At 35.0% G+C, this 25,338-nt stretch overlaps 1 protein-coding gene across 1 annotated transcript in view; it reads right to left on the bottom strand.

The window, feature by feature from the left end:
• The window catches only part of LOC130012155 (AFG3-like protein 2), a 291,436-nt gene that overhangs the window by 108,747 nt on the left and 157,351 nt on the right, over positions 1 to 25,338 (bottom strand). Inside the window, exon 10 of the mRNA XM_056099481.1 lies at positions 8,909 to 9,028. Within this exon, the coding sequence (XP_055955456.1) occupies positions 8,909 to 9,028 (120 nt within the window). The remainder of the gene's footprint in view (positions 1 to 8,908; positions 9,029 to 25,338) is intronic.

Raw genomic sequence — 25,338 nt, forward strand, 5'->3', positions numbered from 1 at the left:
ATCTTAAACACTGTGTATAATTTTAAGCTCAATCGGATATTAACTTTTGCTTCTAGAGCGTCCACAAGAATTTTTGAAGAGATCAAGGGCTATAACTCTGGCAGTAATTATCGGAAATCGCTGAAAATCAATAGGCTTCTTCGTCTCAAGACCTTAAACAATGTGTATAAATTTAAGGTCAATCTGATATTAACTTTGGCCTCTGGAGCGTCCACAAGCAATTGTGGAGGCCGGACCGCCGGATGGACGGTGGCGACGACAATACGACCACATTTCAATGTGGGCGTATAAAAAAGGGTAAAAAACGTAAAACAAATTGGCGCTCTTGCTAAAAACTCGAATTCCACGTCAGATATTAGTGGACCAAAACAATTAAAGAATAGTTGGATAAATGATATGTGAAGAAATGCGGCCTGTAGATGACAAACAAACAAATACAAGAAATGGGCGTGGCTCTGCCCCTGGGGGTCAGGCATGCACCAAAAACAATAGGGATCATCCTTAGGGTATAAGGAATAAGTATGTAAAGTTTCAACACACACACACACACACACAGGGCGACGGCAATATACGTCCACATTATATATACATCCACAGTATAATGTGTGGATGTATAAAAATATTTAACGTTTGTTTATCTACAGTTGGACAATCATCTGCTTACAATCATGCAAATAGATTGAAAATAGGACAGAAAAGAACCTCGCCCTGGAAGAGACCATTTTGACACTGAAATATACCTGATACGCCATTTTCAAATTTAACACAGTACATGTACTTAACTTTTTCGTATAGAGATCTAACTACCTTAAGAAAGTTACCCCCTATTCCGTGTTGTATAAGCTTATGTCATAAGTTGCATCATAATTAAGAAAATCGAAAGTCTTACTGTAATCCACGAAACAGCAGTATAGATGTTTTTTATGTTTTAGTGTTCGATTAATAAGTGCTTGGAGAACAAAAATTGCCTCTACCATACTTACATTTTTTGGGAATCCAAACTGACTCGGTGGTATTATGTTATATTTTTTGTCAAATTTTAGTAGTCTATTATTCAGGATAGAAGTAAACAGTTTTCCTAGACACGAAACAATAGATATTCCCCTATAGTTATTTGGATCATTATATAGCGTCCCGTTTCTTGTAGACTAGCACCAAGCTTCCTATAGCCCACATTGAAGGAAAGCCTCCCGAATCGAGAACATTATTAAAAATTTCCACTAAGCAGGGCATCAGAACATCTTTACAGTGTATTAGGAGTTCATTTTGGATATTATCGTAAGATGATGCTTTATTAAGCTTAAGTTTCTGTATACATCCTGTATTTCACTCTCTGTTATAACAGTCTACAGTGGGGGGGGGGGGGGAGGGTAGATGCTAAATTTTTAAAATGTTTATGAAAATCATCAATCTCTAAAATTGTAGTTATGGATTTTTGTTTTTTGAACAGCTTGTAAAATAGCTTTGGGTTTGATTAACAAGTTGTACTAAGTTGCCCTGGTGGCTTTTATAATCATGTTTTAACCGTTGTTCTTTGATTAAGGAGTGAACGGTTTTCATTACTTTTGTCAACATTAAACACATGTAGCGCAGATTTGTAGTCTCTGTATCTTTATAAACAAGAATCATTGAACCATGGTTTGTCTATTTTTACTTGCTTCTGTTTACCTTTAGTGATTACAATTTGTTTAGTATACTTTAGCATTAGATTAACTCCCCTATTTTACAATCACGTATCAAACAGGATTTAATTGAACTAACAACACTAATAAGATTTTCTATTCTAATTTCTTCCCAATATATAATCCTTCTTCAAATTTTTCTTTTACTGATATCTGAACCAGGTGTATTAACAGAACATGCGTGTATAAAACTATACATAATTGGGCTATGATCTGAGTATTCATTGAAATCACAACATGTAAAATTGTTAATAAGATTAAAATATTTATTTTTCATTAATAAATAGTCTATTATTAGGCTGCAGCCTTTACTGCTGTTAAATGTAAAATTTCCATGTAGATCGTTATTTATTCTACCATTTAAAATTCTTAAGCCGGTATTTTTACAGAAGTTACCATGAACAGTTGTGATAGAATACATAACTCTTATTTATTAAAAAGATATTTTAATACTGGACAACATATTTACTGGTACATATGAACATCATTTGGTTGGGTATAGTAACGTCTAGCTATAGCTGTTTCTCCTAGGCCTCACAGAACCCCTCTTTGCTCCGGGGTCGAGGGCAGGCCCCCTCCCGAGGTCCGAAGACCTCCAAGTCTCTACGGGTCTCTTCGTCTCTCTCCAGGTCTGCTTAGGTCTCTCTAAGTATGCCCTTTTTGTAACGTGCAGGGGTATCTGTCACGTGATCTCGGCAGACAACCTGATTGGTTTACATGTTATATAAACAATTAAGCTGATTGGATAACTCATAGGCACATAGAGACTGATTGACAGCTCTGACTCTATAGTTAATTTAGAACAATGAAAGGCTAATGACTTAGTGTCTGTTATTATAGCAAGCCGGGTAAATAGGCGTTGGTAATCAGAACAAAGAAAACTAATTATTAAGAATCACACGTCTTAGCTCAAGACAAAAGGTGTTGATATGTGTTAAGCCTAAATCTTATATCATATACTTGTCTAAAGACAAACCGAGCAAATAAGTTTGACAAACCATTATATCTTACATATTACTATGTCATAACCCTCACCTCTGATGCAGATTAAATTTTACATGTCCAAAATGAATTACAAATGAAAAATATAAATTAAAATATGAATTCAAAATACAACTAGAACTGCGATGCAGTAATGACGGGTTTCACCGGTGCCCTGTTACCCTTGAACATATGTCAATTCCGGTACCGATGAAACCATTAAACAGGTTTCCATTTAAGCATTGAACACATCACATAAAATGTACGCAGAATCAACCAAATCCGGCAATATCAATTCATTGTATACATTCATTACATGTAAGTGATCCTGACAACATTACATTACTTCCGGTGATAATGAAAATGTTAAATTAGTTTCATGAAATCAGAAATAGCATAAGGCATCACATGGTGAAAATTTTATGTAAATCGAATAATATTTGCCACTTTTATAGACCAAAATCCTTGAAAAGTGACTTGTAGAAAATCGTCTATTTCTCTGCAACCGTACAAGTTAGAAACCATTTTTTGGTATTTGTATGATCGTGTGGGTTCAATCTATTTGTTGATTGGAATCAAATATCATAATTTTAAAAACAATACAAATCAGACTCATTTGAATAAAATATCTGTTTTGAAGGCTTAAAATACAGTTTTTGCCACAATGACGTTAATTCCGGTAACAGTAAAAGTGTTAAATTACTTGTATGAAATCATAAATGGCATTAGGTATCACTCACGGGGAATTTTATGAAAATCGAATAATAATTGACACTTTTATGGACCAAAAACCTTGAAAAGTTACCTGTTGAAAATTGTCTATTTCTCCGCAACTGAACAAGTTAGAAACCATTTTGTGATATCTATATGATCGTTTGGGTTCATTCTATTAGTTGATTGGAATCAAATATCAAATTTTAAACAAATAACAAATAAGACTCATTTGAATAAATTACTGGTTTTGAAGGTTATAAATACAATTTTTGGCCAAATTACGTCATTTCCGGTGACATTGAAAATGTTAAATTGGTTTTACCTTGTTAAAATTGACATTACGCATCAAATGGTGTCACATTTATGAAAATCAAAAAATAATTGACTCTTATACAGGCAAACTAGCGTAAAAAGTGACTCATACAAAATTGCCCATTTCTCGGCAACTGTTCATATTACAGATTAATTTTCACGTACATTCTCTTCGTATGGATTATTGCTACTAGTTTATGAAAGTTGCGAAGAAATATTTTAAAATATGAAAAGCCTGAATGGGTTGTGAATAGCTCATTTTTTCACCTTTTTTCACCTTTAAATCGAAATGATCCGAAAATGAAATAAAAATTAAAAAAACTGAGCGCGATGATTTCTGCGCATTAACAGGGCAAACCCTTTCAGTCATACCAGATTTGAAAAAAATAATATTTGCTTTCAAAAAGTGGTACCGAACTCTCAAAATTGCAGTTTTTGCTAAATTTATGTTACTTCCGTTGCCGAAAGGAAAATGTACCGGTAACAAAAAAAATGACATTTTGGACCCCGGGACATATGAACTTTGTTTTATACAAATCGAACAATAAATAATTAATCCAGGACTGAAAAACTGAATTAGCCAGTGGGGGCGAAGGAAAAATACGGTGACAAAAAATGTTGACATTTTTTGTCAAATCAGATGACCCTTTAACCCTTGGTAAAATACCACATAAAAATATTCATTAATAAAAAAGTTTTTCGTAAAAATTTATATTTTCAAAATTTGGCGCCTAATATCTCCGAAGATTCGTCGAAAATAAAAAATCCAAAGAACCATAGCTATGTGCCTTGTCTCTGGCTATGTCAAAATGTATCAAATATTACAATCCGACAATTATGGATAACATTACGGCAAAATATCGAAAAAAGACAACTTCGGTGATATCGGACATTTTGCATTGTCGCAGAACGTTGGAAATAGCTTTAAAATTTAAGTCAAACCCACTTTCCCAGTAAAACCTGAAGACATCGAATCGATCCGACAAGTAGTTTCTGAGATATGCTCAAATGGAAAAATAATAATAATAATAATAAGAAGAAGAATAATAATCCGAACAAAAACAATAGTGTTTCACACTGGCTACGCAGTGTGAAACCCTAATAATAAAATTTAGATCCCAAATGATATTGTATTACACAGTAACCACAATTAACTTATTCTGCGTGATTAGAGGATATTCCAATACAAAAGCCAGTTAGTAAAAGCTCAGATATCAGATCTACACACTATCCATCCAGCAGTGTATGATAGGGTGCCCCGTGCAGCGAAAATTTTCCCTACTGAAAGTTGAAATGAAATGAAATGGGGTTTAACGTCCTACTGTTCTGCTCCTGAACTGGGCTAATGAAGACGGGCATACGTCATACAGTCTGCTATGAGGGAAATTTTGCCCGGACATCGGCGCAACGGCCTACTCTTATATCGAACTCCAACTGCCATGGGATCTTTTACAAGCACTCCAATATGTACACAGATCCTCGGTTTTTCGTCTCATCCGTACGACTAGACAGCTGTCCTTGTCAGGCCCTCCATCCTGCATCACTGACAAGGGGAAACCACACCAGAAAATCTGGATGAACTTTCTCGGCCAATGCAGGGATCGAACACCCGAACTCAAGGCTAGCGGGCCAGCATCTTACCCACTTAGCCAGTTGAACTCGAAACGGCGAATGTGCACGTTTCATTAGCTTGTCTCACAGCAGTGCTGTAACTACCTCAGAGCAACGAGGGGGGCGGGAAGTGTTCTCAGGGGTGCTGTAAAATTGACTGAAAATGTATATCTATTGTTTTTATGACTGAAAATGTATATCTATTGTTTTTATGATCGACAATTCTTTCACTGGGTGGAGGGGGGGGCGAAACTTTTTGCAGGGTGGGCTTTGTCCCCCACCCCCCCGTTTACTTACGGGCCTGTCTCGAAGTGTTTTCTGGCTGTGCGATAATACTCAGGGCAAGAGTCTATAAATAGCCATCAGCCGTGAAATTCTCTATTGTTGACGATTCTGAATAGCAGTAATATTTAGCTTTTTGGTTATTACAGCGGCTTTAGAAATTGTTTTACTTTTTAAATTGCCTTATCATTAACTATACCGTTAGGAGCGGCATCTTTTGGTTTAGTACAAATAATATCTCTGAAACACTCGGGTTAGGCAATAACATAATATTAGCGGTAGTTTCATTTTACTTTTACAAAATGAAATGAAATGGGGTTTAACGTCCTACTGTTCTGCTCCTATACTGGGCTAATGAAGATGGGCAAACGGCATACAGTGTGCTATGAGGGAAATTTTGTCCGGGCTGCGGGCACTATCGCCTACTCTTATTTTATATCGAATTCCAACTGCCAAGGGATCTTTTACGTGCATTCCTATGTATACACGGGACCTCGGTTTTTCGTCTCATCCGAAGGACTAGACCAGCTGTCCTTGTCAGGCCCTCCATCCTGCATCACTGAAAAGGGTGAACCACGCCGGAAAATCTGAATGAAATTTCTCGCCCAATGCAGGGATCGAACACCCGACCTCCAGTCTAGCGAGCCAGCGTCTTACCCAATTAGCCACGTGATCCCCTTTACTTTTACAAGGTTGTTAAAACAATTGTTGAGTTGCCTAACGTGCGTGTTTCTAACTTAACTTTCTTGTTCCAGCTTTCTGTTATGTTTTGTTAAAAAGTAGTCTTGATTATCCCGGCCTGTCAATCAAACGGAGAATGACGGTAGACTGGTTAAGCGGGACTAATGACACTCTATTTATTCAGTCTATTATTTATTGATGGTTAAATGGTTATAGCTTAAGTACAACATGATCGTTTATTTAGTGACTATAAATCTGCGAAACTTATTGAAGGCTTGGTATATATATGGTTTGACAAGGTACAAGCTTTGATCTTCAATATTTGGGCATATGTTTTGTTGCCTTCCAACTTATCTTTTTTATTAAAGATCGTAGACTTGATTGCCTAATAATTAAGGATGTAAACAGCTAAGGAAGTAACGTTCGGATATACGCGATTATCAAAAGGAACCAAGATCTTAGTCTGTAATGGTGATATATTCACAAGTTTTTTTTTAAATCAGATAAAAATTGTGACGTGATTTTTTCTACATTCAAGGGCCATAATTCAGGAAGATACAATCCGATACGTGCGAATATCGAAAGGAACCAAGATCTTTGGATTATAAACACACTGCTGGGTGCATAGTGTGTAGAACCTATCTCTAAGTATTGACTAACTGGCCTCTGTGTTAGAATATCCTTAAATGAAGTAGAAAAGGTTCATTGTGTCAGTAGTCGCTTAAACCCGTCAGTATTTGTACCGTACATCAGTATTCCTATAAATGGTCAGTAATAATCATAAGGTGATTATTTAAGTCAATTGGTTACACTGAGAAGTAGTAATAGTGTTATTTGTACGTTTAGGGCATAGATATCTCCCGATTTGGTAAATTTGTATGAATATCGGTAAAATTCTAATTATCGCAACAAATCTAATACGAAGAGGCTAAAATCTGTAGATACGGTGTGTTAATTAACAGGGGTGAGAAATTGACTGAGTGGTGATATAATTATCACTAGGGGTGAAAATCTCGGGGACGGTGCGTTTTCTGTACCGGTGTGTTAATTAACGAACGGGTTAAAAACGACTGACACGGTGTGTATTCTTTGTTTGGTGAGTTTTCTCGAAAGCATGTTATAACTGCACCAAAGGTGTTTTATCAAGGACCAACAGGCTTTATCTGACGCGTAGGTGTTAAATCCAATTTACCATGCATTTTTTTGTTCGACTGTGTGTTTTACGCAGATCGGTCTTTGTTAAGTGTAGGTCTTTATACATGGATTTATACTTGCTGTATAGTTACATCTGTGCCTTCTTTAATCTATGCGTATTTTATTTGTTGATGAATACTAGGTTTTTTATACTGCATACCATTGCCTGGCTGCAGTTATTTACATTTCTTGTCTCTTTGTGGGTTTCCTTTGTTAACATTAATGTGGTACCACTGAACTATAAATGATTGCCTTAAAATCGGTTGCACGCAATATCGTTATTATCGATATCCCGCCAAACCTTCATTTGATTATCCGATATATTCTAATCTCTATTGATATCAGATGCTCACAAATTTAAATGATGCATATAAATTTCATACATATTGGATGATAACCTTCATCAATCGAGAATTAACAAGGTTGAACAAAGTGAAACAAGGGCCTAACTCTAGAAGTAATAAACGGAAATTGCTGAAATTCAATAGCCTTCTTCATGTCACTAATTTAAACAATGCATATAAATTTCATACTGATTGGCAGATAACTTTTGATGTTAGAGTGTTCCCAAGGTGCAACAAATTGAAACAAGGGCCATAACTCTAGAAGTAATTGATGGAAATTGCTGAAATTCAATAGGATTCTTCGTTTCACTAATTTAAATAATGCATAAAAAATTCACAAAGATCGTGTGATAACTTTTGGCGCTAGAGCGTTCACAAGTTTCAATAAAGTGAAACAAGGGCCATAACTCTTAGACGTAATAAACGGAAATTGCTGAAATTCAATAGGCTTCTTTGTGTTACTAATTTAAATAATGCATTTAAATTTCAGAAAGATTGGATAATAACTTTTGCCGTTAGAGCATTCACAAGGTTAAATAAAGTGAAACATGGGCCATAACTCTAGACGTAATAAACAGAAATTGCTGAAATTCAATAGGCTTCTTCGTTTCACTTTTTGGGTAATAGTGTTCACAAGGTTCAACAAAGTGAAACAAGGGCCATAACTCTAGATGACGGGGGTGACAGCAATATACGCCCACATGGAAATGTGGGCGTATAAAAACTGAAATAAATTTAAATGCATATAGTTAAACCAACTTGGGCTGCACACATTAAGCACACAGGAATGGCCGATCCAAAACTGAGCTGCGTTGCGCATGCTAGGGGACCTGAAATTCAATCGAATCATGGAATAGATTTCGTCAGATGGCAAATCACGATTTTAACGAATAGTCCCGAATTGTACTGGTAGCAGGTGTTCATTCTTCTCGGAAAAGAAATAAAAAATTGAAAACCCTAAACAAATATGTTGGCCGAGCGTACACAAAAGCAGTCTATTTTAACGGACATTCAAATGGATATATCACACAGGTATAGTTTCTTGATAGTTTATGATAAAGGATCATCTAGGGCTGTTACCTATGAGCAAATATCAATTGTACCAACCTGAGCATATGCACTTTGTGTAACTTTCCTCAAGTCATCCTGTGCGCCAGTTGTGATTTTACCAAAAAATATTTCTTCTGATACTCTTCCGCCTAATGCCATACACATTCTGTCTAGTAGCTATATAAATAAATATAAAACAAGTCAACAGTGAGACTGATGTCCCCTGCCGAAATCCTAAAATAAATAGACAACACATTTTAATTTATCGCACATTTATTTTTTTTTTCAAAAGTATAAAGCAACCAAACTGATTATCAACTATGCACTAAGTTTCATCACTCTCTATCAGAAAGAATCAAACCATTGACCAATGAAATTGCTTAGATCTTCTTAGCTTTAGCTCAAAATGTTAATCATTGAATTTAGTTAAGACATTCACCTAATGAACATCTACATCAAGTTTAAACATTCTACCTCCATTAAAAGCAGAGTTGTTATATGTTCCAAAGTCTTGACCAATCAAATTGCTTATCTCTCCTTAGCCTAAGCAGAAAATTCTCATCATCGAACTTAGTCAAGGTGATGATATAATGAATCTATACTCACGAGTTTCATCACTCTCACTTAATTATAACCAAAGTTATCCTGTCCAAAAGCATCAACCAATCAGATTTCTTATCTCTGCTTACCATAAGCAAACAATGTTTATCATCGAACTCCATCAAGGCATTCACCTAATAACCACCTACGTCAAGTGTGAACATTCTAGCTCAATTAAGAATGAGAGTTATTGTGTTCCAAAGTCTCGACCAATCAAAATGCTTATCGCTCTGCTCACCCTGAGCAGAAAATAATCATTATCGAACTTAGTCAAGGTATTGGTGTAATAAAACTATACACCAAATTTCATTACTCTCACTTAATTAGAACTAAAGTTATCGTGTCCCAAAGCATCAATCAATCAAATTGCTTATATCTGCTTACCCTACACAGAAAAAGTTCATCTTCGAACACCATCCAGGCATTGACCTAATAAACACCTACACCAAGTTTGAACAATCTACCTCAATTAGGAGAGTTATTGTGTTCCAAAGTCTCGGCCAATCAAATATTGCTTATCGCTCTGTTTACCCTGAGCAGAAAATGCTCATTATTGAACTTAGTCAAGGTATTGATGTAATGAAACTATACACCAAGTTTCATCACTCTCACTTAATTAGAACTAAAGTTATCGTGTCCCAAAGCATCAACCAATCAAATTGCTCATCTCTGCTTACCCTAAGCAGACAAGGCTCATCTTCGAACTCTGTCGAGGCATTGCCCTAATAAACACCTACACCAAGTTTGAACATTCTAGCTCAATTAGGAGGGTTATTGTGTCCCAAAAAGTGTGACGGACAGACAGATAGGCAGACGGAAGGACAGACAGACGGACGAACAGGGGGAAAAAAAAAATTATACACAACTACAGCACAATTTGGTTTAATTGCCAATCAGTGTTTCAGATTGATTTATTTTCGATATATCATCAACAATTTGACAACCTAATAAACAAATGTGACCCCCCATAGCATACTGAGTCGCAATGAGGAAATTTTGAAAATTGAGTTATTGTTATTTTCACATTCTCCAACGCATTACCTTCAATTTGGTGTATAGTTTGTTTGAATCGGGCGAAAATTGACCGAGTTGTGACTGCTTAAAGCCACCCAACTCACCAAAGTAAGTTTTGAGAAAAATCAAGTTAAAGATTTGGTATGTTTCAAAACAAAATCCCATAGCAACCAAGCCATTTATTTGCTGTTTTGTCGTTGAATATTGTTTTCTAGAGTTTTAAGGGGTGCTGAAGACGAAAATGGAGTAAAAATTTGATCCAACAATTTCCGCCATCTATTTTTTCAAAATGGACGCCAAAATGACAAATTTTCGAATTTTCATAAGTTATGTGTTTATTAATGTCATTGAATGGGTTTTTGGGGGTGCTACATCAAACAATTGCAGTATAAGAATAAGTCCGATAATACCCACCATTTTGTTTTTCATAATGGCGACCAAAATGATAATCGTAGTAGTAAAATTAATCCGTCAATATCAACCATTTTGTTTTATCAAAATGGCGACCAAAATGACAATTCTGTTTTTTCTTATCACCGTATATTTGTAACCGAGTCATTTTATATGTTTTATTAGGCATAAAGATTGTAGCATCAGGGGTCGACTGGACTGTATCCTCTATCTTGTTTTTCAAAATGGCCACCAAAATGGCAATTATTGAAGTTCTTATACTTGGTACTCGTGTAATATATCATTTTAGAGGTTTTCTGGGGTGCTGAATACGAAAAACATGGTGTTGGGTCGATGCAACGAATATTTATCATTTTACATATTCTATGATTTTACCCATCAGTTATGGTCACACCTTGCAGGCTAAGGTATACCAATGAAATGACGGTATTCAACACCTTATGCTATCAAGTATAAGAAAAGAGAACAGTTTTCAAAAGACAACAGTATGCTAAAAACCCTCATAAATTTAATAAAATAATTATAATAACAAATTGTATTATAATGCATCACAAATTACTAGTATTTTTTTTAATAAAATATAATAACAAATGGAATAATAATAGCACTCGAAATAGGATGATTTGTAAAAGAAAAGTAACTCAAGCACTGGAAATGTGGCCATTTAGATGAGCCAGTTCATTTTGCTACGATACCGTGGGGTGTGGAATCATTTAGCTATTGGGTGTTTTATATGATTACTAATTTAATGTTCCGCTGGTGGTGGAACAATATCACTGTTCGTGGTTTGACCGCGATTGCCGAGTTCTAATTAAAAGAGTTGGTACTAGGCCTTATGATCAAAGATACATTATTAACATGGTTTGACTATACACCTTAATTGATACTAGTTTCATTGTATATACTATACAAGTTAAAGGTGTCGGTATGTTCTAAAACAATATCACACAGCAACAATGCCATTAAATCTTTCGTTATTTTGTCGTTTAATATTAATATTTTCTTCTTGCGCTCTTTTCATAGTAAAACATCCACAACACATGCGGCATATTCACATTTCCTATGATAGCGTTATAATTTAAAACAGTGTATACATTAGTAGTCTAAGTATGTATATTATAACTTTGGTGAGATTAACTTCAGTTCAGTTAATCTCATCAATTATTTAGCACCTTGGTGCCAGTGGTCAGAAGATTAAAGTTGTTGATTGGGTAATCAAGTTTAGTAGCCTATCTTAATCATCAAAGAAGCCGCCACAGCAGCATGCCTGAATTAAGATTTTGCATGTACAATAAGTCTATTGTTATTTTAAGCCTGAGGTACCGTAATGGTATCAAAATATGAGTCCATAATAGAATAGAAATCTCAATTTCATTGGCATGAAATGCTTACGTTCATTTTGGAAGCGGTGTAATTAAACAGTGGCAGATTATTTTTCCCACTCGATAATCGTCGCGTTTCGACCCATGGTGATAATAGAATTTTAAACAATAATAATATCCAATATGCATTCTTAACTTTGCATGCCGTATGAAGCGACAGTAAATGGAATTCACCTATCAATAAAATTCTCTTTGGAAAGAAAATTATTGGCTATTTTGTTTATTTCCATTTAAGGACTATAAATTATTTTCTAACAGACCAAACGAGACATTAAATCATCGCCGCTTTGATTAGTTATTAGGAGTAAATAATGAATTGTCGGTGGCCTTATCATTGTTAATTATCAATCAACTAATCATTAATCCGTGAGAAGTGATTACAGATTAGTATTACTCAATGATACGAACGGCTTGTTGATTGATTTACAATGTTTTGATTAACACTCAACGGCTATCTATATACGATCAGAATTAAGTTGTTGGTATCCGAGGAGCTTTTTATTTTGTGTTTTTAACAGTTTTCAAGCGTAAATAATTTAATTAAATCAACCTGTCCATAATATCATATTCATTGTATTGAACGTTAAATCTTTAATAAACAACAACAACAGTTGTTTTCTGCCACTTCTCAGAGTGAATCGCATGTAGATACACCATAACACTGCCCAAATCTAATTTCTATCGTCTGCTTGAGCCTCGATCGGCCACAGAACCACAATGCTTTGCAGTCGTCGACTGGGCCAATCAGCAAACGAGTCGTGTTGGAAGCATAACAACAAGCGGAGTATGTTTACATTTTTAGGAGTTTTAAAACCCTTTTGTATTTCTTCAAGATGAATTCATCGGCAATACTTTGGTCATATTTATAAACTAGAGATTCTCCGCTTTACAATGATGCCAAGCATTTTGCAAGAGGATTGACAGGTCGCTGAGAATATTCAGAAAAAGAGATTTAAGAATACGGTACTCTTACAAAACGTCCAAATAAAGGCGTTTTAAAATGTTTTATTGCTATTTTGATCTTTTGAGTCGATAGATAGTATATTTATAGACTCATTTTTGTGAAAATCTCAATTTCGATCAAAATCAATATTTTCGCTTATTTTGTCTCTTGTGCAAAATTAATTTTGCCGCATTCCGACTCAATAACATGCAGTGGGTCACAAATGTGCCAAGTATTTAGCCCTGTGAGGCAATGCAACCTCAAATGAACACATCAGGAGGTACAATAAGAACAGACGTTTCGAGATAGTGTCCATTCTGTGTTAATGGATGAATGGAGAACAGGCAAAATATCTGTTAACAACTGTAACCTCTATATTCAAAGTCAGCAAAATCGTCTGAGCAGTTGTCACCTATTCATTCTTTTGTAGGTAAATGGGAGCATTTACAAGATACTGATATCAATTTCATACAGATTGTCCAACACAGGGTTCTTAATCCATTTTGAAACCAACCGACTAGAATTGGGTCAATGGGGTCCCGGTTGGAAATGGGTTAATTATAAGCCATAGTATTCTAAAGTAGGTGATTACTACAAAAATAACGACAAATAGGTACACCTTTTTGACAATTTTCCATATTTAATTCACATACCAGTTTGAAGATCACGTCAGTAATATTCCTCAATAAATTACTGTCACGTAACTTTAATTCATTCATAGATGATAGACGAACGGCACAATTGACATATAACAACCATAATTGAAATTGCTTTAAAATAAAATTCTGTATGATTATGATACAGTCTTCAATAATCAGCGGCTGCCAGGCAGGATACACCCCCAATTTGCAAGATAGAGAACAGTGATGGGATTTCAAAATTTTTCTGGTCGGACCTTTCACAGAAAATAAAGAGGCATAACTCTTATCATTATTTAAGCAGAAGAATTCATACCACAATTAAAAATCACATGTCGACAAAATATTCAAATCCTGTACGTAATAAAAATTCATATTTAATTCCCGTACGGTATTCAATTCATACCACAATTAAAAATCACATGTCAACAAAATATTCAAAACCCGTACGTAATAAAAAAATAGGTGAACCTCGCTAATTTTCATATTTAATTCCCGAACGACATCAAATTTATGTCAGTAACATTCCTACAAAATTAAGCATTTTCGTAATACATTGATTGAAAGCTTGGCGATCCTGCTTCAGCATCAAATTCACAACCGTAATATTCCTTCAAAATTACATGTCTCCATTTATACGCCAGCAAATGAATGCAGAACTGAGTCACAATGAGAAAATTTTGAAAATTGAGTTATTGTTATTTTCACATTCTCCAACTCATTACCTTCAATTTGATGTATAGTTTGTTTGAATTGGGCAAAAATTGACTGAGCTGTGTCCATTAGAAGCTACCCAACTCACAAAAGATTTGGTATGTTCCAAAACAAAATCCCAGAGCAACCAAGCCATTTATCTGCAGTTTTGTCGTTGAATATATCTTTCCATGGGTTTTCAGGGGTGCTGACAACAAAAATCGTAATAAATGCACTCCTTTCGTAACGAAACATCCACAAAACATACGGCATAATATTCACATGATAGTGTTATACTGAAGAACAATCTATACATTAGTAGTCTGTTGTGTATATTATAACTTAGGTGAGATTAACTGTTAATCTCATCAATTAATTAGCACCTTAGTGCCAGCTAGTGGTCAGGAGATTGAATTAAATGTGAATTAAAATAAGATTTTGCGTGTACGATAGGTCTATTATTATTTTCAGGTACCGTGCGAAAACCCACGAGATTGGGCAGGCGACCCTACTCCTTATAACGTACAACCATCAACCGGGGAATCAAAACCACGCCAGCTGACTCAATGACCTTATGATACAACGGGCACGTGTCAACCATTCGGCCATCCACCCACCCAACCCCCATCTCCCCATCCCTGAAATAAATTAAAAATCTACCAGTACCAACTGCAATATTTGACCTACAAAACTGACAATAAAGAGAGACCTTGACCTGGTAGCTAAAAAGAAAATAATTAATAAGTAATAAGTATTGTAACATTTATTTATTTTAATTGCATTTGGATTAATAATACTAGGCCTAATAGAGTCTATAACTATAACACATTACGACAACACTCAACAGTCATTGAAGTAGACCACCGTAACCATCCACTGATCCAGACGTTTGTCTTTTTTTAACTGTAGACAGGCATACATGGAAAATGCTGTACGGTATGAATATGACTACATAGCAATGGCTTTAACTGCCATTAAGTTGTATTAAACGAGTTCTGCATATTGCCATTAAGTTGTATTAAAACCAGTTCTGCATATATGAAAAAATTGCGATATTTTGCACAATCTTCTTCTGTATTATTTATTAATATTCTAGAATTGTACTGTTTTGTCAGCTTGCAGACAACAATTTCTCTGACATAAATTCAAGATAGTCAATTTAAAGTTGATTATTTCTTGCAAAGTTTCGTAGAAGGCTTTCGAACCGTTTCTCTGCTTGAGCTCGGATATTTGGCAAGTTAGTTTTAGTCACACGAAATGGAAGGGGTGCTTCCCAATTTCCTAAATAGTTATTGTGGAATCCTTCCTCTATAATTTTCAAAAAGTGACAGTCATCTGGAGATGTTCCAACGTCCGAATCATGTTCTGAAGTAAAGAATTCATCTTCAGCAATATTGTTCAGAAACCCTTCTCGTCAACTGATGGCGTTTGGTTTCTGGACAAATTTCCCACAATTGTAGTTTCATCGTTGTCATGATGGGCTTCCATACTTTAACAAATTCGTGTTTAGAAGTTTTGAAGAAACTAATAATTTTACTACAAAAATAAAAATGGGGGGAGTGCCCAGTTTAGATTTGTCGTTGATTCCATAAAATGGTTAGGTTTTAGAACGTTAAATACTGTGTGATTCAACATGGCGCCCGAGGTGTTTAATATGAAATAGGTACGAAATAGTACCAAATGGTTTATTGGTATGAGAGTCAAGGTTTAGACTGTAATGCCTTGGAAATCGGAAGTTGGAGGCGACTAATATGTGTCTCTCTTTGGTGGACCGATGTGAGATTGTCCGTTGTGTTAACTGGACGAGTAGGCCTATTCACCTTCGGTTATATGTCAATGTCAAATAAGCATATTCTTATTGACACGATCTGCTCTGGACCGGTTTGATTCTATGTATATCTCGTAGCTGAGAGAAAAAGAAGATTTTTTAGCTGAGTGTTCCAACTTTGGATTCATATTTAGCCTTATACCCCTCTCACGGGTGTTACATCAACACCCTTGTCTATATACTATCCCTTCATTGTTATGACAAGTAACAATGTTACAAACCAACCCAAGGCACCCTAGTTAGCAAATTATGGACACTAGCACTTCAATCTAAACGATCAGTACAACCCCGGTAAGCGAGCTAGCGACCCTGGTAACAAATTCGGCACCCCGCCAATTTGTCAAACCTCTGTACAACCCCGGTAAGCGAGCTACCGACCCCGGTAACAAATTCTCAAACCCCGCCAAGGGGTCAACCCCGGTAACCCTGCCAATTAGTAACCATAGAAACCCCACCGGGGTTTCGGAATAGTATAAATAAAAACACCCAACACGTGAGTCCAATCAGTCTGAAGAGTTCAATACGAACGAAACTAGTCACTGACATTCGGGATAACCAGGTCTTCATAGCCACCTTATCTCTTATATTAATAATTTTACTACAAAAAAGATCAACAACTAATTCGTGTGTTGCGTAGTGTTCATAACAATTACTATGATGATCAACTTTAGTGTTTTTACTGTACTGTTTTGTCAACTTCTTCTCTGACAGTACCGTTGTATAGGCCTTCTGGGCTAATACTTACAATAACCGCTGCAAAGTTGAAGATATCAACAGACCGGACACGTCAGATCAGCTTAACACACTCTCACAAATAAATTATAGAACGATGGTGTCCTGGAACGATGTTAATTTAATGGGCAAAGTGGTAAAAACACTGCGAAGTTTCACATACAAAAAATATGACAACACGTTTGAAACCATTGACGTCATTATATGACGTCACCATATGACGTCAATGTTTGAAACTATGGCAGGTTCTAACCAGTTCATAGCTATAATTGTCCAGCCTCTCAGATACACGACGCCTTCGGCAATCACAGCAGTGCTCAAAACGATTGCATATGTCAAACAGGTATCAATAAAGAAAGTACAGGGAATGAAATGATTATTTAATAAATGTTCATTACCGGTGTACAAAAAATAATGGTAAGATTAAAATAAAGAAAACACATTCATAGCTACGCTTCGTCACCATAAGGTGTTTTAGTTCTAAAAATAGCAACAAGAGTCTAATTGGAGGACTACGGGTTAAATAAATCTATGGCAACATGGTAAGGTCAGGAAATATTATTGTAGTTAGTAGAAAACATTCTTCTTCACAAATTTACGTTCGCATGTAAAAATTTTATTTCCTAAATATTATTAAAAAGCCAATTATTCCTTCAATTTGGCATATCTCGGCTTCATATTCAGTTAAAACTCTGACGCAAGCTCTAGTAATACATTTCGAGTGTTAATTGTTTTTTCAAAATAAGTAGGAGTTTGCCAATACGACTCCAATAAAAACGTGAAAGTTTACCAGTACACAATCCAACTTCTAAGAATAACTGTCATCACTAAATGATAAAAGAAGACTAAAAAGTTCTATAATATTAATAGGTTAACAAAATATGTATAAGATATGGATGGTAATCTTGACCCTTATTGGTTTTTTATATGCATTAAACATAGATATTTTGCAAAAACAATAACTTTTTTATCCATCTTTATTGTTGCATTTATTCTTTTTGGTAAATATATAAAAATGTTAAAGAAACATTTAAAAAAAGTTTATATTATCACTTATAATAAACGTTTCTAAAACATAAAAAAATACATATTTATTACGTTTCATGTAAACGTTAAAGTACCGGTAATGTTTTGTCAGGCAACGTAAGTTATAAACGTGTGTTAAACATTTAATAAATGTTTTTAAAACATATATATTGGGTCTTTATAAACGTTTCATAAGCGTTTAAAAAGATAGGTTGCCAGGCAACGAAACATACGCCCACAGCAGCTAAATCGACCGGGGAGTCAACAAGAGTTGTCGAATATTTTTAATTTTTTCAGTAATTAAACATCTATAATACATTAAAATCTGATTAAGAGTAACAACTAATATAATTAAGTAATTATCAGAAAACTATTAGAATTTGTTTGGTTTTTATAAAGTTCTGCCCCATGCTAATGTTTAGAATACGAAACTTTTAACATCATGGATTTAGTTGTTCAAGTCATAAAAATTCATTGAAAATCAATATACTTGTTCGTCTCAAGACCTTAAACTCTGTGTATCAATCTGAAGTCAATCAGATGATAACTTTAGCCTCTAAAGCGTCACAAGATTTTTCAAAGTGATCAAGGGCCATTACTTGGGCAGTAATTATCGAAAATCGTTGAAAATCAATATGATTCTTCGTCTCATGACCTCAAACACTGTGTATAAATTTAAAGTCAATCGGATATTAACTGTCGCCTCTAGAACAGTTACAAGATTTTTTGAAGTGATCAAGGGCCATATCTCTGGCAGTAATTATCGAAAATCACTGAAAATCAATAGGCTTCTTCGTCTCATGACCTTAAACACTGTGCATAAATTTAAAGTCAATTGGATATTAACTTTAGCCTCTAGAGCGTCCACAAGATTTTTCAAAGTGATCAAGGGCCATAACACTGGGAGTAATTATCGAAAATCGCTGAAAATCAATAGGCTTCTTCCTCTCATGACCTTAAACATTGTGTATAAATTAAAGTCAATCGGATATTAACTTTGACCTCTAGTGCGTCCACAAGATTTTTCAAAGTGATCAAGGGCCATAACTCTGGCAGTACTTATCAGAAATCTTCAAAAATCATTAGGCTTCTTCGTCTCATGACATTTAACACCATGTATAAATTTAATGTCAATCGGATATTAACTTTAGCCTCTAGAGCGTCCACAAGATTTTTGAAAGTGATCAAGGACCATAACACTGGCAGTAATTATCGAAAATCGCTGAAAATCAATAGGCTTCTTTGTCTCATGACATTAAACATTGTGTATAAATTTAAAGTCAATCGGATATTAACTTTGACCTCTAGTGCGTCCACAAGATTTTTCAATGTGATCAAGGGCCATAACTCTGGCAGTACTTATCAGAAATCGTCGAAAATCATTAGGCTTCTTCGTTTTATGACCTTAAACACTGTGTATAAATTTAAAGTAAATCGGATATTAACTTTAGCCTCTAGAGCGTCCACAATATTTTTTGAAGCGATCAAGGGCCATTACTCGGGCAGTAATTATCTTGTTATCAGGATTAAATAAATTAATTTAATTGTATGCACAGTGAACATGCCTCTGTGCATGGAGTACGTGCGCTGTATAAATGTACATATTATTATTATTCGCCAAGCTGAAGTTAGGTTTGTACTCCAGCATCCAAGATGACAGATTAAATCAACTGTTTATTTTCCCCGTCTTTCTCCACAAATAAAATGAGGTTTAGTAGCCAGTTATCCGAAAGAACTACAATAACATGAAGTGTGTCTATTCTTCCCGTTCAATCAAATCTCTCCTTAGTACAGCAACATGACAGCCCTTCGTTTAATCTGGGGTCATCCCTAAACCTTTGGACAGGGATTTAATTAAGGTCTTAAAAACGGTGAAAGTATTGTTCGTCTCCAAGCAGTATCGTTTACATTTTAGCTGTTTTGATAGCCTTGTTTGTCACGCATTAGCTTTTCTGCAATATTCTGGCATGCATTGATATTCTGCTATGCACTGGTTAATTGGGAGTAATAATTTTGTGAATCATGATGTAACGTTATGTAAACATACATGTATTTGGAGCTCTGTTTAAACCCGAATGATATTGTTACACAGTTAGGTATTAGTTATTAATCAGACTATTGACCAGCCATAATTTAGAACAGAAATTTGCTTTCATTACGGCAGTGCTGAGTGGGATTAGGTCTAATCGAACGAAACACTGCGAAGAGTATGCTACAATAGTGACCTTTGTAACACTATATTAGTGATAACAGAGATCAGTTTTGTAAATATAGGATTTATATACATCAGGTATATAACACAACTACATCAATACTACAGAAACTAGACTATGCTGGAACTAGACTACATCGAGGACTAGACTTCGACAGGAACACATCTAACAATATTAAATAGACCATTCTGCCCCTCTGCCAAGGCAGCGGCTGAACTCGGGTGAGTCCGTGCACTCGTCCAAGCATCTCTTCTCGGCCCATCTGTGGTCGTCTTTAGTTGACTGCCTAACTGTCAGTAAACTCCTCAATATATACCCTCGGACAATAGATAAGACACATGGTCATACATGCAATTGTCTCTTTTATCTCGTCATGGCATGCTTACTGACCAGTGCATATTCCTTTGAAGTAAAGCTTGTAAAGGACATATTGAATTAATTAAATGTTTAATTACAACAATCGTGACTTAAGAACAGTGCATACAGAGTTAAAAGGTCAATATTATATATATTATCAAGAAGCATGGCTGGAGGTCAATAAGTTCAATTTGATAAAAGTTATAGATCACTTTGTTACATTTCCTACCCAACCCACAAGTTATTTACTAAGTAAATAACAAACTAACACCATTCTCACATATATTAAATGATAATGTAATATACACAATAAAGTAACATCACATACCATATCATAACAACACACACAATATAAATGTCATTTCTAAACATTACAAAAAGGAAATTTATACAATCAAAATATAATTTGAAGAAAAAAACAGCAAATATTTTATAAAATAGATAAGGTACATATATAGAAAAAAATTAACATAGGATTTTGTCATTTTGTTTTTTACTTGAAATAAATGATAATGAATGATTTGAACACATTTGACCAATCTGAAATAAGATATATTTCTTAAACAAAACGCAAAACATAACATAACATGCACTTCTAATTTAAGCTGGGGATCACGTGGCTAAGTGGGTAAGATGCTGGCTTGCTAGCCTGGAGGTCGGGTGTTCGATCCCTGCATTGGCCGAGAAAGTACATTCAGATTTTCCGGCGTGGTTTCCCCCTTGTCAGTGATGCAGGATGTAGGGCCTGACAAGGACACGTGTACACATTGGCATGCACGTAAAAGATCCCTTGGCAGTTGGAATTTCCCTCATAGCACACTGTATGGCGTATGCCCGTCTTCATTAGCCCAGGTTAGGAACAGAACAGTGAATGTTTGTGAGTTAATATCTTTACTGCAAATATAGCTATGGACGATGAAAAATCTATTCAACCGTCTATTCAAGAATTCCCTAATTAGGATCTTAACTCAATTCTATCCAAACAATCACAAAATATTTTCCTTCTTAAAGATACATTATGGGAGATTTTCATAGAGAGTTGGCCATGATGAAAGAAGAATATATTGAAAATTTCAGTCAAATTACTTTATTCTGAACAAAGTTATCACCATTGTAATTTTTGACTAGAAATAGGAGTCAACTCTCTCTTCACCGTCTCCGAGAATGGCCGATCGTTTGATTGACAGGCGTTAACACCACCTACTTAATCTCAATTATCAAGTAACGTTTTCCATGGTTGTGGTACCGTTAGCCTATTCGGTTTGAGACGGGTTGCAATTCAATTCGTATCACATTTATTTTTACTACAAATTAAAAATAAGACTTTTAATATATAGATAAGAAGCGAAAGTTTGAAAGGAATGGACCAAATCAATGAGGCATAATTATAGCCGACTTCTTGTTAGCCTGTGTGTACTTTTGTACTAACTCAGTAACTGGTAGGCCTACGTAACTCCCGAAGCAGACAAATAGGAAACAGTGATCCAATGGGTCTGCAATTCAACTGGGGTGTTGTTAGCTGCGATGTTTATCAATTTCCATAATTTTTCTGTAAACGCAAGTGACAAAAGAGCGTATAATACCGAAATCCAAACTCTCATTTTAACCACAACTAATTTTATTTATTTATTTATTTATTCTTCAAGTAGAGGTTACAACATGACAATAAATTAATGTATTATAAAAGAACTAGTGTTGCATTGCACGACTGGGAAGTGACAACAATAAATACAGATATGTATATGAAAATAAGAGCTATGTGCTACATTGTATAAGTGGGATGCCAAATGAGACAAGCATAGAGAAATATGATTGGTATGGTGTCATGAAGAGACCTTTACTTAGGATAGCCCGTAAAGCCTGACGTATATAACATCCGTTACTTATTTCCAATGGGTTCCAAAGTTGCCAAGGTCGCGTCAGGTCATCATTGGGAGGCAAAATTTAATAAACATGCCACCACAGCATTGTATCACAAATAATAAAATATATTTATGTCTACATGTTATACATCAACCAATTTTATTAATAGTAGATTATCAAGCTTGTAGTATCACAGATTAACATTGTATTAACAATAAATACTTTTTGGCTGCAGCTTTAAAGCTGTAAAGTGAATCTAAAGAGTTAATATCATTCAGTATAATAAAATGATGTGAGCTGATCTCTACCCGAGCATTTTGGAACTGCAAAATTGAATAAACTAGATCTTGTGCCATATTAATGAGTATCTCTAACACATTTGAATTTTGATTTAAGGTATGATGGACAATTATTATGAAAAATCTTATGTACGTGATTGAGTTTTAACTGTTTAACTCGGTTTTCAACATTAATTATATTCAAATCAGAATATGAAACATTAGATCACTGTTTCCTATTTGTCTGCTAAAGGGAGTTACGTAGGCCTACCAGTTACTGAGTTAGTACAAGAGTACACACAGGCTAACAAGAAGTCAGCTATAATTATGCCTCATTGATTTGGTCCATTCCTTTCAAACTTTCGTTTCTTATCTATATATTAAAAGTCTTATTTTTAATTTGTAGTAAAAATAAATGTGATACGAATTGAAGTGCAACCCTGTCTCAAACCGAATAGGCTAACGGTACCACAGCCATTGAAAACGTTACTTGATAATCAAGATTAAGTAGGTGGAGTTAACGTCTGTCAATCAAACGATCGGCTATTCTCGGAGACGGTGAAGAGAGAGTTGACTCCTATTTCTAGTCAAAAATTACAATGGTGATAACTTTGTTCAGAATAAAGTAATTTGACTGAAATTTTCAATATATTCTTCTTTCATCATCTATTTTTGAACTGTTACAGCAAGAATGGCCAACTCTCTATTAAAATCTCCCATAATGTATCTTTAAGAAGGAAAATATTTTGTGATTGTTTGGATAGAATTGAGTTAAGATCCTAATTAGGAAATTCTTGAATAGACGGTTGAATAGATTTTTCATCGTCCATCGCTATATTTGCAGTGAAGATCTTAACTCACAAACATTCACTGTTCTGCTCCTAACCTGGGCTATTGAAGACGGGCATACGCCATACAGTATGCTATGAAGGAAATTTTGCCCGGGCAGAGGCGCTACGGCCTACTCTTATATCGAATTCCAACTGTCAAGGAATATTTTACGTGCACGCCAATGTGTACACGTGACCTTGGTTTTTCGTCCCATCCGAACAACTAGATAGCTGTCCTTGTCGGGCCCTCCATCCTGCATCAATGACAAGGGGGAATCCACGCCCGAAAATCTGAATGTACTTTCTCGGCCAATGCAGGGATCGAACACCCGACCTCCAGGCTAGCAAGCCAGCGTCTTACCCACTTAGCCACGTGATCCCCAGCTTAAATTAGAAGCGCATGTTATGTTTTGTTTTGCGTTTTGTTTAATAAATATATCTTATTTCAGATTGGTCAATTGTGTTCAAATCATTCATTATCATTTATTATTTAAGTTAATTTTTTTCTATATATGTACCTTATCTATTTTATAAAATATTTGCTGTTTTTTTCTTCAAATTATATTTTGATTGTATAAATTTCCTTTTTGTAATGTTTAGAAATGACATTTATATTGTGTGTGTTGTTATATGGTATGTGATGTTACTTTATTGTGTATATTACATTATCATTTAATATATGTGAGAATGGTGTTAGTTTGTTATTTACTTAGTAAATAACTTGTGGGTTGGGTAGGAAATGTAACAAAGTGATCTATAACTTTTATCAAATTGAACTTATTGACCTCCAGCCATGCTTCTTGATAATATATATAATATTGACCATTTAACTCTGTATGCACTGTTCTTAAGTCACGATTGTCTGTGTTGTAATTAAACATGTAATTAATTCAACATGTCCTTTACAAGCTACATCACTGTAACATTTGTACCGTTTAATCTAGCGTAAATAGCGTTAATTTCTACTCTGTGACCAATTATTTATAAATATTGTTGAATTTTGGCGAATAGTGCTTAATTTGTACTTCTATCGAATTCCAATCTCACTGTTTAATTTTGATTACCAAGCGTCTAATTAACTAGTGTTTAGTTTCTCGACACGTGTTGAATTATAAGCGTCCCGTCTAATTAGCACGACTGTTCAATAATTAGTTGGACCATTCAATTTCCCGAGCTGTGATTAAAATCAGTCAAGGTGTCCAATTACGCAAGGTGTTAAATTTTGTTGTCAAACATCTAATTTCACGTGCGATGTTCAGATATTACGATGTGTTTAGTTGTTGGTCATCGTTCAGTTTTGCAGCACAATGTTGAAATACTGTATGTACACGTCGACTCCCTACTCTGATTAAATCCTTTTAAATGTCTTCGCAATTTTAAAAGACTAACATCATGGGTATTGCACCAATCATATATTACATAATATGGGATCTATAGAAAGCATTTTGTGTTGAAGGGTAGTGCGATTATCTCGGGCAATAAACACAGAAGGCTTGTAGAATTAATACACATGTGTCAGAAGCTAACAATATTTCTATTGTGTAAGACAAAACGTGAAAATAAACTAATAATTCGAACTCTTCATTTCTTTTTATTATTATAGAACGACGACCCTTTTTCGCTGAAGATCAAATAAAACCTACTAAATCTACATTTTAACTCGTGACAGGCCTCGGTGT

The sequence above is a fragment of the Patella vulgata genome, chromosome 3, assembly GCF_932274485.2.
Source record: "Patella vulgata chromosome 3, xgPatVulg1.2, whole genome shotgun sequence".
NCBI classification, from domain to species: Eukaryota; Metazoa; Mollusca; class Gastropoda; family Patellidae; genus Patella; species Patella vulgata.